Source organism: Leucopleurus acutus (assembly GCF_964270905.1).
Source record: "Leucopleurus acutus genome assembly, chromosome: 3".
Lineage (NCBI taxonomy): Eukaryota > Metazoa > Chordata > Mammalia > Artiodactyla > Delphinidae > Leucopleurus > Leucopleurus acutus.
The window spans coordinates 4,377,643-4,392,423 of NC_139145.1; the positions used below are offsets into that span (position 1 = coordinate 4,377,643).

The window sequence follows — 14,781 nt, forward strand, 5'->3', positions numbered from 1 at the left end:
ATCGTGAGAAAGACCGGCGAGGCTGGAGAGAGGCAGACAGAGCCAGAGAAAAGAAGAAAGCCTGCAGGGGGAATCGAGCCAGGCTCCTGGCCTTTCTCAGTGCCAGGCGCTCTCCAAGGAGTCCACAAGGACGAGAAGGATCCCCAGTCCACCCTTCCGTAACCATCCCACGCACTCCACCCTGACCCCAGCTAGGCCCTCCTGGCCTCCCCCCCGTCCCTGACCCACTTCCCAATCCACCGGGAATGCCAGCCAGGCACTCCTGTGCCCCGCCGTCTCCCCCCAGCCCTGACTCACCCCTCACCGGGGACCCCAGCCAGGGCCCCCGATCCCAGGTCGCCCCCCAGTCCCCTCCCCCGACCACCTGGGGTCGCTGACGAGCAGCAGCACCGAGCCGTCCTGCAGGCGCACGTCGCGCACTGTCTGGTGGTCGTCCAGCCGCCGCGCGTTGTAGTAGAAGGTGCGCTTCCAGGAGCTCACGCCCTGGCCCACGAGCTGGGCGCGCAGGTCGCTGAGCGTGTCCCGCGGCCGCACCGTGAGCGGCAGCAGCAGCGCCTCGTCCGCTAGGTGCACCTGGATGTGGTAGCGCTTCCAGCGCGACAGGCCCCGCCGCAGCCCCTCCATGGTCCCCGCCGGACACTCGGACCCGGCCCGGGCCCGCGGACCCGGTCCGGGCCCCGCGCGCCCTCCGCACCCGCCCGACCGGCCCGGCCGCCCGCTCCCGCCGCGCCCGCGCCCGCGCCCGCGCCCAGCCTGCCCGGGCACGCCCAGCTCGCAGACTGGAGGCCCCACGAGGGCGGGGCGCGGCGGGTGGATCTGCGGGCCCCTAGCCCCCACCCGCAGACGCCCCTTGGTTTACGTCGACCTGTATTAAGTGCCTACTGCGAGCCAGGCGGATGGAGGCGCCCCGGGTGACCCGGGACAAAACGCACGAAAAGGAGCAGCATCATAAAGATAAATATGTAAATGCACAGTGCGTCCGATCGTGGGAAGTGCCAGGGAGGGACCAGAAGAGGAAGAGAGCTCGAGACTGGCCGGCCATTTTAGGGATCAAGGTCAAGGGAGGCCTCTCTGTGGAGGTGGCATTTGAATGGAGATCTGAAGGAGGAATGAGCCAACCACGCAAAGAGTCATGATCAAGAGTACTTACTGCAGGCTGAGATGGGAACAGCCTGTGCAAAGGTCCTGGGGCAGGACAGAGCCTGCCTGTTGGAGGAACAGCGAGGAGGCCTGTGTGGCTGGAGCAGAGTGAGCGAGGGGGAGACGGGGGGGGGGGGTCAGGGAGGGGATGGGGCAGGTCATGCAGGACCTTGTGGGCCACAGGGAGGACCTGGGCTTTTATCCCAAGGGAGGTGGGAGCCCTGGAAGGAAGTGTCTGTGGTTTGTATTTGTCACTCACATATTTGACTCTCATTTACTCCCTTATTTCCTTCAAGACTTATTCAACCAGTACTTATTCTGTGTCCGGGCTGGGCTGGGCGATGCTGGGCACCAGAGAAATCCCAACCTACGGCCCTGCCCTCAATGGTCACCCAGTTGAGGGTGAAGGACACAGAGCTGGACACAGACACTCCCAGTCCTATGTGGTCAGGGTTTGAGTAGTAGGAGAGACCCCAGGCTGGGAAAGGCCAGTAGTGGGGAGATGGCTTTCCAGATGAGTAGGCATTGGAGCCCTGGGGCTTTGACAGTTGAGTAGAAGTTCAACACTCCCACCAACTGCCCATGATCACCAACTATATAGTTCACTGTGTGCCTAGTGGGGAGAAGCAAGAGTAAAGGCTTGTGGTCAGTGACAGTCAGGGGAGGCTTCCATGCTGTCCTCCCCTCCCCCTTGCAACCCCTTTCTCAGGCCCCGCCAGCCTCTCCAGTCTTACTTATCTAAGGACCCTCTTCCTGAAAGCCTTCCTTGACTGCTGCCTGCCCCTCTCCACAGCCATACCTACCAGGACAGGACTGACCAGTTCTGGGTATCCAGAATGTTGACTTGACCTCAGAGATTTAGTCTGTACTTAGAAGCTAGTTACGATGGAGCCCAGTGGGAACTCCTCCTCCAGGAGTGGCCAAGAGTGGGGGAGGGAGGCTGAGGCCAGAACAGGGCAGGGGGCAAATCAAGGGCTCTAATGCCAACCCTGACCCTTGGAAGTTCCTCAGGAAGGAACTTAACCTCCCTGGGCCTCGATATTACCATCTGTCCAATGGGGTTGTTATGAGAGTAAATTACTGCACATAAGCACTTAGAAATGTTCCTGAAGCATAGTCGCTGGCCAATTGGCTACGCTGAGAGTCAAGTACAATTGAAAAGCAAATAAAAACAAAAATAGCAAGCAGAAAAAAAAAACATGGGCTAAGTGCCAGATGGCCTTCTAGGTACATGATTTAAAAAAATAATAATAAAAGCTTCCTTTAATTCTCACATGACACTATTATCTCCCATTTTACAGATGAGTAACGTGAGGCTCAGAGAGAGTGACTTCCCTGAGGACACACAGTGAAAAATGGCAGAGCCAGGATTTGAAGCCTAGCCACCTGGTTTCAGTCATCATGCTCTTGTCCACTTACTACACAGCTTTTTAGACAACCATCAGATTTCAGATGGAGATTTTAAAGGTAGCTAAGAGCAAAATTAATTTCAGATGGATCACCCACCAACCAAGCAAAAAAAAAAAAAAAAGAGAGAGAGAAACTATTAAACTACTAGAAGAAAATGTGCAAGTTAAAAATAATAATAATCCCAGTGTGTTGAAGCATGACATGACACCTTTAATGATTTAAAAGATTAATAACTGACTACAGGACTTCCCTGGTGGCGCAGTAGTTAAGAATCCGCCTGCCAATGCAGAGGACACGGGTTCGAGCCCTAGTCCGGGAAGATCCCACATGCCGTGGAGCAACTAAGCCCATGCGCCACAACTACTAAGCCTGAGCTCTAGAGCTTGCGAGCCACAACTACTGAAGCCCGTGCGCCTAGAGCCCGTGCTCTGCAACAAGAGAAGCCATGGCAATGAGAAGCCCGCACACCACAACAAAGAGTAGCCCCCGCTCACCACAACTAGAGAAAGCCCACGCGCAGCAACAAAGACCCAACACAGCCAAAAATAAATAAATAAAATAAATAAATTTTTAAAGAAAGATTAATAACTGACCACAGGACATCCCTGGTGGCGCAGTGGTTAAGAATCTACGTGCCAATGCAGGGGACACGGGTTTGAGCCCTGGTCCAGGAAGATCCCACATGATGCGGAGCAACAAAGCCCATGCACCACAACTAGTGAGCCCGTGTGCCACAACTACTGAAGCCCGTGCGCCTAGAGCCCGTGCTCCGGAACAAGAGAAGCCACCACAATGAGAAGCCTGTGCACCGCAATGAAGAGTAGCCCCCGCTCGCCGCAACCAGAGAAAGCCCACACACAGCAACGAAGACCCAACGCAGCCAAAAATAAATAAATAAATATTTTAAAAAAGATTAATAACTGACTACATACAAATGTAAAATTCCTATACACACACACACACAAATACTAGAAGGTCAATCAACAAAGGAAAACTTTTCCAAGACATGATAGACAAAAGACTGATTTCCTTAATATGTAAAAATCTTCCAGGTATCAATAAGGGCCAACAATTCAATAGAAAAAGAGGCAAAGGACATGAACAGTTTCTGAAAAGGAAATACAAATGTCTTCCAAGCATATGAAAGGGAGTTCATTCTCACGCATGGTAAGGTCAATATAAAATAAAACTACCATGAAATACTTTTAAAAAATCTACCAGGTTGCTAAGGATGAAAAAGTTTGATAATTCACCATGTTGCTGGGGTTTGGGGAAAAGAGCAATATTATGCATTGGGGTTTGGAGTGTGAAATGGCATAATCTCTCTGATAATAGCTATTGAAATGAGAAGTCGCCATATCCCTTCTGGGACTCTACCCAAGTGCCCAAGGATGGATTACAGTACAACACACACGCTGAGCAATTTACATGTAATCCACAAGGAAACCTGAGGCTGATCTCACTGAACAGAGGAGGGAAACTGAGGCCCAGACGAGGGACAGAATGAGGGCCCAGGCTGGTGTACACTGTGTCAGGTAGAGTGGGCCGGCTGGCTCTACCTGTGGCACTGGGTCACCACGGTCCCAGCCACCTCCCTTGTCAGGCTAAGCTCCAGGTTTCAGGCAACACACCTGCTGGTGTTTAGAACAGGTCAGAGCAAGACCCAGAGACGCTCGGCTTTAACATATGGAGGCCAAGCTAGCCGCGCTGAGCTCTGTGAGTGCGGGGTGCCAGTTCCAATTAATTCTGACTTTCTCATGAAGCCGTTAGGAAAAGCCAGGTGGCTCCGGGCAGCAGGCCCTCTGCCTAGGCCGCCGGATTAGAGGGATCCTGGTTTCTGCCTCGAGACACTGTATTATCTGTCACGGGCGATTATGGAGGACCCAAGCGGGCAGTGACAAGCTCGGTGAATCCCTGAGTTCTGGGACCTGGGAGGCTCAGAATCATGGGATCTCCAAAATCATGGACTCCCAGAATCTTGGAGTGCCCGGCATTCTAGATCCTCAAAACAGTCTCCCCTCCTCCCGAACATTTTAGAATCCTAGAGGGAATTTCCTGGTGGTCCAGTGGTTAGGACTCAGCACCTTTACTGTCGGGGCCCAGGTTCGATCCCTGATCAGGGAACTAAGATCCCCCAAGCCATGCAGCATGGCCAAAAAAAAAAAAAAAAAAAAGAATCCTAGAGCAGGGGTCCTGAATGGTATTCAACACATCACTTCTGGCTGTCTTGCAGGGAAGAGAATGCATGGATCGTCAGAGGCAGAAGGCGTATGTGTGGATGGGGGCCTGCATCCCACCAATGCTGCAGGCAGATAGGAAGGGAGGGTCGGCGCTGTGCTAACTTGCCCCTATCTGTGACATACCCACTGAATTTGGCATTGCCAAATCCTCTTGTGACACAGGCTTCTTACCTAGACTTGTCCCCTTGGATCAGAGGTCTCTCAAACTGGAAGCCCAGGGGCTGAATGTGTTTTTGGTTTTTGTTTATTTTTTTCTGGGGCTGGAGGCCCACATAATGTTTACAAGAAGAACTTGTGAATGAGTTTTTCCATATAAGGAGCTCCATTGGATACAGTGCAATACTACTCAGCCATTAAAAAAAAAAAAAGAATGAAATAATGCCATTTGCGGCAACATGGATGCAACTAGAGATTATCATACTAAGTGAAGTAAGTCAGACAGAGAAAGACAAATACCATATGACATCACTTGTATGTGGAATCTAAAACATGCCACAGATGAACCTGTCTACGAAACAGAAACTGACTCACAGACATAGGGAACAGACTTGTGGTTGGCAAGGGGGTGGGGGGATGGGGGAGGGATGGATTAGGAGTTTGGGGTTAGCAGATGCAAACTATTCTATATAGAATGGATAAACAACAAGGTCCTACTGAATAGCACAGGGAACTATGTTCAATATCCTGGGATAAACCATAATGGAAAAGAATATAAAGAAGAATGTATATATGCACATAAGTGAGTCACTTTGCTGTACAGCAGAAATTAACACAACATTGTAAATCAACTATACATCAATAAAAAATTTTTTTTAAAAGACGCTCCATTGGGCCCCCAATCCAAGTGGCATCTGTGGACCCTCCAGGGATTATAGGGATGTGAATTCCCTATAACCCTAGGTCCAACTCACTCCTTGAGTGAGTTTGCTCTCCCTAGACAGTGATGGTACTAACTTTATATCCTCCTTTTAAGATCAAGAAAGTGAGTTCCAGGAGCATCTGTTTGCCAAGGTCCCCCACCTCCCAGGGAGAAGCTGAAAAGGCTTTGGAAAAAGCGAATGGACATCCCATCAAGCTTTACAAATAGTTATCCCATGGGGTCCCTGCCACCAATCCTATGAGGTCTGTACTTGTTATCCCATTTCTCAGATGACAACACTGAGTCTTGGAGAGGGAAATCACTTTCCCAAAGCCACACCTGAAGGTAGAGCTCCTGGAACATGGCAGGAGTGAGTTAATGGAAAGGCTCAGGGTGCCTCTCTATCTGGAGGTGGTACAAAAAGGAAAATGTGGTGCTTGGGGGTGGCTTTGGGAAGGGTGTGGAGAGGAGATTGGATTTCCGTCTAAAGGCAATGAGGAGCCATGGGAGTGTTTGAAGCAAGGGAGTGGCATAATCTAATTTATATGTTAGAAATGTCCCTAACAGGACTTCCCTGGTGGTCCAGTGGTTAAGACTCCATGCTTCCAGTGCAGGGGACATAGGTTCGATCCCTGGTCAGGGAAGTTCCACATGCTGCTCTGTGCAGCCAAAAAAAAAAACCAAAAAACAAAGAATTGTCCCTGACAGTGCTGAATCCAGTTCAGAAGATGGATACATTTTCTCAGCTAAGGATCTGAGAAGGGCTTTGTCTCAGGTCAAAATGCTCTCTTCCTAGCTACTATTTCTTGGACCCATCTGTCCCCCTCCATTGGGTTTTCATAAGGAATTCACTGCTAGGATGTCTGACAAATGAGGATTCTTGGTGGTCCCTGTTGATAAATTGTGTTATTCCAGTTTAGCTCTATTAGAAACAAAGGCTATTTGCCACTAACATTTTTAAAGTGGCATCCTTCATATATAAAGAGCTGTGAGAAATAAATAAGAATAGAGACATGCAAAGAACATGGATGCCACTTTGAACACACAAAAGACATAGATGGGACATTGTAAAAGAAAAAGTGAAACCAAAAAAAAAGATGAAGACTTTTACATGAAAATGTGTTTAACCACTCTAGAATTCTCACTATAATAGTCAAAAAAGATATCTGATCATATTAGATTCTGTGAGGCTACAAGGCAATTGACATTCACCTCTGTTACTGTGTAAGTTAGTACTATCTTTCTGGAAGGTAAGATGGCAAAATTATCGAAAGCAAATTGATGGATAGTAACTAATTATCATGACTCACCATTGTTGAGTGACAAATGAACTTCATTTATTATGTTTTTCCCACTAGAACACAAAGTCCGCTAAGGCAGGCATCCTTGTCTGTTTTGTTCACTGCTGAGTCCCTGGTGTACGGGACAGCAACTGGTTTTGATTTATATACCCAGCATGATCTAATCTTCTCATTTTTCTGTACAGTGAAGTTTGAGAACCAGTGGACTAGACCAAAAGGGAAGTTTGTGTGGAGGCAGATAATCTGAGTATCCACTTATTTGGGTCTTTAAGACAACCCTCAGATCCCTAGTGGTGAGTGGAGAGTTCTCAGGGGCTCCCACTGACCCATGGGTTAATGGATGTGTTTGTAGTTAAAAGGATCAAGAGAGATGATTTCTGATACTTACTAAGTCCTTAGGCTGTGTGCCAGGCAGTGTTTGCATTGGTCGTGTGTGTGTGTGTGTGTGTGTGTGTGTGTGTGTGTCTTGGGGTGTGTATCTAGCTGGTCTCTGTATGTGTCTTGTTTTGTCTCAAGGTGTGTGTGGTGTTTGTGTGTGTGTGAGGGGCTGTGGGCGTCTCTGTGTGTCTGGTATCTCAACTCACTTAATCACTTCACAGCAATGCTATGAGGCTGGCATTAATTTCAGGCTCATTTCACAGATGAGGAAACTGAGTCCACAGCATGAAAGTAGCACAGAGTAGGTGCTTGGGTTTAGCAGAACCTAAATTTTGCTCAGTCAGCTCCATGAACACCCATCCTTGTCGCTCCAGGGAGCACTTCCTCTGGCATCCCAGTAGAGACTCTGGACACCAGTAAGTCTCCATAAATGTTTTGGTTCTCAAATTTTTTGGGTGACTCCGTGCAGAGCTGCCAGGGAAGGTGAGAGAAGAGAGTGTCAGGTTTCTGGGAGCATGGAGATACCAGACACACAGAGACGCCCACAGCCCCTCACACACACACACAAACACCACACACACCTTGAGACAAAACAAGACACACACAGAGACCGTCTAGATACACACCCCGACACACACACACACACAAGACCAATGCAAACACACTCCAAGACAAACACAGATACGCACAGGAGACACGCACAGAGCCTTGGCGGGGGGTGTCCAGGTTATGGGGGCTGTGGACACCCTCGATCCCTGCAGAAGTCCCTATTCCAACCTCCACCTCCGTCTCCACTCTGGGGTCCAGGGCCTCCCGCTAAGGCGGCAGTGGAGCAATAGAGGAACCGCAGGCAGAGAGAAAGGGACTCGGGCTGCAGGAAGCGCCAGGCAGGGACGGCTGCGGTGCAGCGTGTGGCTCTCTGGCGCCATCCGGTGGGCACAAGGGGCATAGCAGCCCCCGTGGCTCAACATCTCTGCGGGTCTGTGGGTCCCGGGGTATCCATCCGTGTCAGCTTTATCTCTCTCTGAGTCTGTGTGTCTCTATTTCTCTGTGTTTCAGTCTCTGTCTCTTCTCTGTGCTTTGCTGCCTCTTTTTCCTTCTGTGTCTGTGTCTCTACGGCTCTGTTTCTTTTGTATCTCTCCATCTCTTTGTCTCCCTCTCTCTCCCACCCTTCCCCCCACCTCTTCGTCTATAACTGAGCTACCCCCCCATTAGCGACATCCCCTGTGCCCTGTCCCCCCATGGCATCTTGGCACTTCCTGCCATTCATGACTCAGTCCAGGTGGAGAGTGATGACCAACTTCATCAGCTTTGTAGCCTGCCTGCTCCTACTTCCTATATTCTGGTCCTTGTGGAGGGGACCCCATGCCTGCAGGCTGCACGGGGTTCCCCTGCTGTTATCTTTGTCCAGATAACCTGGCCATGAGCTCACCTTCCACAGGGCTGGCGGCTGCGGGCTCCCCAGAGGCAGAAAGTGCTGGTTGCATGGTGGGTGGGGGGCAGGGACAGTGAATATTTGGACCCCCAAGCAAGGAAGGGCCCAGGGAGAGACAGTGATGGACACCTTTGAACCCTGCTGAAACATGCCATGGCCTGTGGGCTGGTGGCCTGATCCCTGACCTGCCCAGGACTTTGGAGACCACTCTGACCCCAAGTCACCCACATTCCTGCTTGCTGAGTTCCTCCAAGGTGCTGCACCTGTTCCTTCCTGGGGGCTCCTGCACATTCTGTTCCCTCTCCTGGAATGCCCTTCCAGTCACCTCCTTCAGGAAGCCAGGCGCACTCCACCTCCTGCTTGAAACCCTCCCTTGGGCTCCAAAGAGCAGATCTGTCTCAGTCATGGTCACTGCTGTGTCCCTGGCACAGAACCTGACACACAGGAAATGCCTTTGGCTCTAAACAGATAAGCTCTCTTGAGCCCAGCTCTCCCATCTTGCCTTGCTGGGGGTGTGGGCCTTGGCCTAATGGGCTGCTTGTCACTCTGTGCCCTGTTTTCCCAAGGACAGGGGGTGAGGGGACTTTTTCTGGGCCACCTGTGAAACCTGCCCTGCTGGGTCTCATTTCAGCCGAGTCTGTAAATATTTGGTCCACCGTGGCTGGCAGCATCCAAGCAGAGGAAGCTTCAGTGCGTTTTACGAGCCTCCCCACGGGGGGCCAATGTGAGGTTTCTGTGGCTGAGTATGTGGGGCGCCCGGCAGTTTCACGGCTGGTTGGCACGAGGTGGGTCTGACTGCAGGATTGGAAGCAGCTGCGAGGCACCATCAGTGGCTGCTGGCACTTAACCCCGCAGCGTGCAGCTTTGCAGAGGCCCAAACAGCGCCTCTTGTTTGAAAAACTGTTAATGCAACATTATAGATCACATCTGTGGTGGGAATGGGGGCCGCTCCGACTCCTTCTCCAAGTCTGCAAGGAGGCAGAAGGCCCCAGTGTAGACCTGGCTCTTCTAGGAGAATGAACTGCAACCACAATCATTGGCTAAGCACCCACTAGATGCTGGGTACTGTACAAAGCAATTTGAATTTTATTTATTTGCTGGCCATGTCTCGCAGCGTGTGGGGTCTTAGTTCCCTGACCAGGGATCGAACCTGTACCCCCTGCAGTGAAGCACGGAGTCTTAACCACTGGACCACGAGGGACGTCCCGCAAAGCACTTTAAATGCTCCATCTCCTTGTGTCCTCAGAAATCCCCCTGTCCATTTTACAATGAGAAAACTCAGGTGTTCAAAGTAACTGGCTCAACGTCATCCAGGTGGCGAAGGGCTGAGCTGGGATTATTTATTCTCCAGCCTGGCTTGATCTCACATAAATCACCTGGCCCGCATGGGGGCCTCCCTGACAGGGCCGCGGTGAAGATCCCCTGGAAACCTCTTCTCAACAGTCAGCATCCCAGGAGTGACTGGAGGGAGGGCCTGAATCAGATCAGTAGATCAGAATTTGGGGCCTGGGAACCTGAATTTTAAACAAGGACCTCCTGGGGAATTCCCTGGTGGTCCAGTGGTTAGGACTCAGCGCTTTCACTGCCAGGGCCCGGGTTCAATCCCTGGTCAGGGAACTAAGATCCCGCAAGCTGCGTGGCGCGGCCAAAAATTTTTTTTAAAATTAAAAATAAACAAGCACCTCCCTCCACCCCCAGGTAACTCTTGCTAGAGGTGTTCCTTTGTCCTTCCTCAGGAACAGCAGCCTTACTACTGCACACGTCCCAGCTTTTGCAGCGCTCCCTCTCAATCTCAGCAGGGATCATCTGCCACCTGGTGTTTACTGAAGGCACTACAAGATTTGGTGTCCCGTCAGACATTCTAAACTAGGGGAATTTTCTGCCAGGTCCTGTAAGACCCAATAGGCCAGATGAGGAATAGTGTTCTGAAAACTTGAAGATACAGAATTTTTGTGTTCTTTCTTTCTCCTTCCCGTAGATTCGATAAGCATTTACTATGTGTCTCCCACATTCCAGGTGTATTAACCAACCATGTCTTGATTTTCTGGTTTTTTGATCCTGTGAACCGTGTGACCGAAGTAGGGATGGTCTAACCTCTGGAGGATGGGGGTGGGGCAGCACTGGGAGAACTCAGTAGAGACCCCGTCCCTCAACCTGCAAACCAGTTAAAAAGCACCACATCCCCACGAACTGACAACTTTGTGGCTGTACTTTAAAAAACTCGAAAGTCTTTTTAGACCCTTGCATTTGAAATTATTTAACTAAGAGTTAACGCATGCAATTTGAGACTGGCAATCACCATGCAGGCTTGGGAATTCCTGCATAGTGAGAAAATTTAACCTAGGAACTGTTTTGAAATGTAATGAAATCTTTATGAATACAAAATTTAGCAGTTGACGAAGCTGACACATTTTTTGTAAATGTGGAGACATTTGATAAGGTATTCATTCTGATGTTGCAGTTTTCTCTTTGTATTTTTGGAGCCGATCGTTTCTTAGCTCTTCCTCCCCAGGCCTCAAAACATCTTACAGGTCTCCCGGAAAGCACGAGCACCCTAGGCCCTCTTCCTGCAGGCCTCCCAGGGCCTGCCAACACGTATTGAGCACTTACTGTATGCCAGGAGCAATTCTGAGCTTTTTTATGTATATCAGCTAATTTAATCTTTGCAAAGACCCTCTATGGTAAATACTATCATATTTCCAGTTAAGGAAGCCAAAGCAGGGAGGAACTATTAACTCCCCTTGGGCAGATAGGTAGGTTGGATTCCAAGCCATCACCCGAGGCTACTCCAGTGGCTCTCACTCCTATGACACCGAACAGCCCCCACCTCAACCTTTAAAACATTTTTTAAAATTGTGGCAAAATACACGTAACATAAAAATTTGCCATCTTATACATGCACCCCTACATTCGTTCACAGCAGCACAATTCACAATAGCCAAGACATGGAAAGTACCTAAATGCCCACTGACAGATGAATGGATAAAGAAGATGTGGTACATATATACACAAAGGAGTATTACTCAACCATAAAAAAGAATGAAATAATGCCATCTGCAGCAACAACATGGATGGACCTAGCGACTATCACACTAAGTGAAGTCAGTCAGAAAAAGAAAGACAAATATATGATATCGCTTACATGTGGAATCTAAAATATGCCACACCTGAACCTATCTGCGAAACAGAAACAGACTCACAGACATAGAGAACAGACTTGTGGTTGCCAAGGGGAGGAGGAGTGGGCTGGGAGTTGGGGTTAGCAGATGGAAACTATTATATACAGGATGGATAAACATCAAGGTCCTACTGTATAGTACAGGGACTATACTCAATATCCTGTGGCAAACCATAATGGAAAAGAATATGAAAAGGAATATACATAACTGAATCACTTTGCTGTACAGCAGAAATTAACACAGTATTGTTAAGTCAACTATACTTCAATAACATATTTTAGAAAATTTAGCATCTTAACCATTTTTAAGTGCACAACTCAGTGGCATTAAGCACATTCACATTGTTGTGCAAGCATCCCCACCATCCATCTCCAGAACTTTCTCATCTCCCCAAACTGAAATTCTGTCCCCATTGAACACTGACTCCCCATCCGCTCCCCCAGCCCCCACCATCTACCTGCTGTCTCTATGGATGGGACTCCTCTAGGGACCTCCTATGAATGGAATCAGTATTTGTCCTTGTTTCTGGTTTCTCTCACTGAGCACCATGTCAAGGTTCATCCCTGTTGTAGCAGGTGTCAGAACCTCCTTCCTTTTGAAGGCTAATATTCCACTGTATGGTTGGACCACAATTTGTTTATCCATACTACTACACACCCATTAGGATGGCTATTATATAAGAAAACAAACACACCCAGAAGACATGTGTTGGTGAAGATGTAGACACTTGGAACCCTCGTGCAGGGCTGGTGAGAATGTAAGATGGGGCAGACGCTGTGGAAAACAGCCTGGTGGTTCCTCAAAAGTTAAACATAGAATTGCCATATAAGCCAGGAATTTCACTCCCAGGTATACACCCAGGAGGATAGAAAAGAGCTGTGCAAAGACCTACAGGCAAACTTGTCTTTATAGCAGCATGATTCATAGGAGCCAAAAGGTGGAAACCACCCAAGTGTCCATTAGCAGATACTTTTTATAACAAATCTTTTCTTCCACCTCCCTTTTCTCTCCTGAAATAAAAATCTGAATATAACCTAATAACAGTTAAAAAAAACAAAACAACCAGCAACCCAACCATATGATGCTCTATCAGATACAAGCAGAAGAAATAAAAAGAAAATAATGTCTGATAAGTGCTGTCTAATTTAGCCTGTCAACGCTGGGGCACAAGCCCCGGTTATATCATGTACAAGATGAAGTGCTCAGACGCATGGGTCTATTCAGACGTTTAATCTCAGACAGAAGCAGCAGGGGAGGTGTTTAGACCCCGCAGGTCTGTTCACAGAAACGGTGAACAACTCTTGGTAAGGTTCTGGACTAAATGACAAGCCGTTTTCCCTCAATTTATCCAGAAGTTGCACTCCTGAAAAATCTGTATGTATGTAAACTGTGTCCCCCTCCAAATTCACATGTTGAGGTCCTGGCCCCCAGGACCTTGGGATGTGACTGTATTTGAAGACAAGGCCTGTACCGAGGTAATCAAGTTCAAATGAGGTCAGTAGGGTGGGCCCTAAATCCAGTCTGAAATTCAGACGCAGACACACACACAGGGAGAAGGCTGGGTGAAGGAGATAGAGACGGGGTAATGGACGTACAAGTCAAGGATGCCAAAGACTGCCAGCTGCCACCAGAGTTTGGGAGAGGACCTAGAACAGATCCCCCTCCCTACCCTCCGCCCCCACCCCCGCCCCCCCAGCCTCAGAAGGAACTAGCCCTGCTGACACCTGATCAAGCACTCCTGGCCTCTGGAACTGGGAGAGGATAAATTTCCCTTGTTTATATCACCCAGTCTGTCGTGCCGTGTACGGCAGCCGTGGCCAATCAATGTTGTCCATGTAAAACAGAGACTGGTGTTAGGCCCAGCTAATGAGGAAAGGGCTTGTCTCTCCCCACAGGCTGTCCGGGGGGACTGGCCCACCCCCTCCACGCTTCCCGGGGTCCCCTCGGGCCAGCTGGGCGGCAGTGCCCTGGTCAAGCCCTGGCTCTGCACTTCAGGACTTGCTCCTATCTTGTGACAAGATCTGACAACCGGTCTCACCCTCAACCCCAAGTCGAATCTGGCTTCTCTTGGCCAACTTGGGACACCCGGACCCCAATTTCTAGACTAGCTTGTGGGGTGGGGAGATGAAGCTCTCCATGCAGGAGAAAACATGCCACACTGGCCCCGACTGCACCGTGGAGACGTCGTCCTGTCAACCTGTCATTGGAAAATGACTCTAAAAGCCCCTGCGGTGAAGGAAGCGCATGAGGTGTTTATTTGGGCAATTCAAGCAGACAGGACTCGAGGGCCGGCTTCCTCGGCAAGCTGGGCAGGGTTTTCAGATTGCTCTTTTCAAACTAAACACCCCAGCAGGAACACAGGGAACTCCAGGAGAATTGGCAATTGTTCTGGGGCCTGTGGGGTGGCTGTCCTAGTTACGGAGGGGAGGGAGGGAATCAGGTTGCCAGCAGGCGGCACATGGGTTAACTCTTCACATGCCAATCCAGACCACGCTGGTCCAGGGCTGAGATTCGCGGGAAACCAGCGTCCCTCTTGACCCCAGGCCCTGCGCAGGTCCCAGATCAGTCTTGTGGCCACCAGGCCACCTCATTCATGGCTTCTGCCCCAACAAGCCTGCAGTCACCCATTCCGTGTCCCGACATCAGCTCTGCGTGGGCAGCCACGATCCTTCCAGAGGAACAGAGATGGCCCCTCTGGCCACACAGCGGTCTTTAATGAAGAAGACTGCTGCTGCTTATAATCACAAATGAGACTTCACCTATGAATTTGCATTTCCAGAAAAACGGGCGGATGGGATATAGCTGGGCTCACACCAGGCAGGGTCTGCCCCATCCCCAG

At 49.8% G+C, this 14,781-nt stretch overlaps 1 protein-coding gene across 1 annotated transcript; it reads right to left on the minus strand.

Moving 5' to 3' along the window:
* Positions 1 to 300: 300 nt before the first annotated feature.
* On the minus strand, positions 301 to 624 carry TINCR (TINCR ubiquitin domain containing; the record flags this gene model as incomplete). The annotated part of the gene is made up of 1 exon (XM_082836498.1): positions 301 to 624. The coding sequence occupies one exon, from the start codon at positions 622 to 624 to the stop codon at positions 301 to 303; it is 324 nt and encodes a 107-aa protein (XP_082692624.1).
* Positions 625 to 14,781: the final 14,157 nt, after the last annotated feature.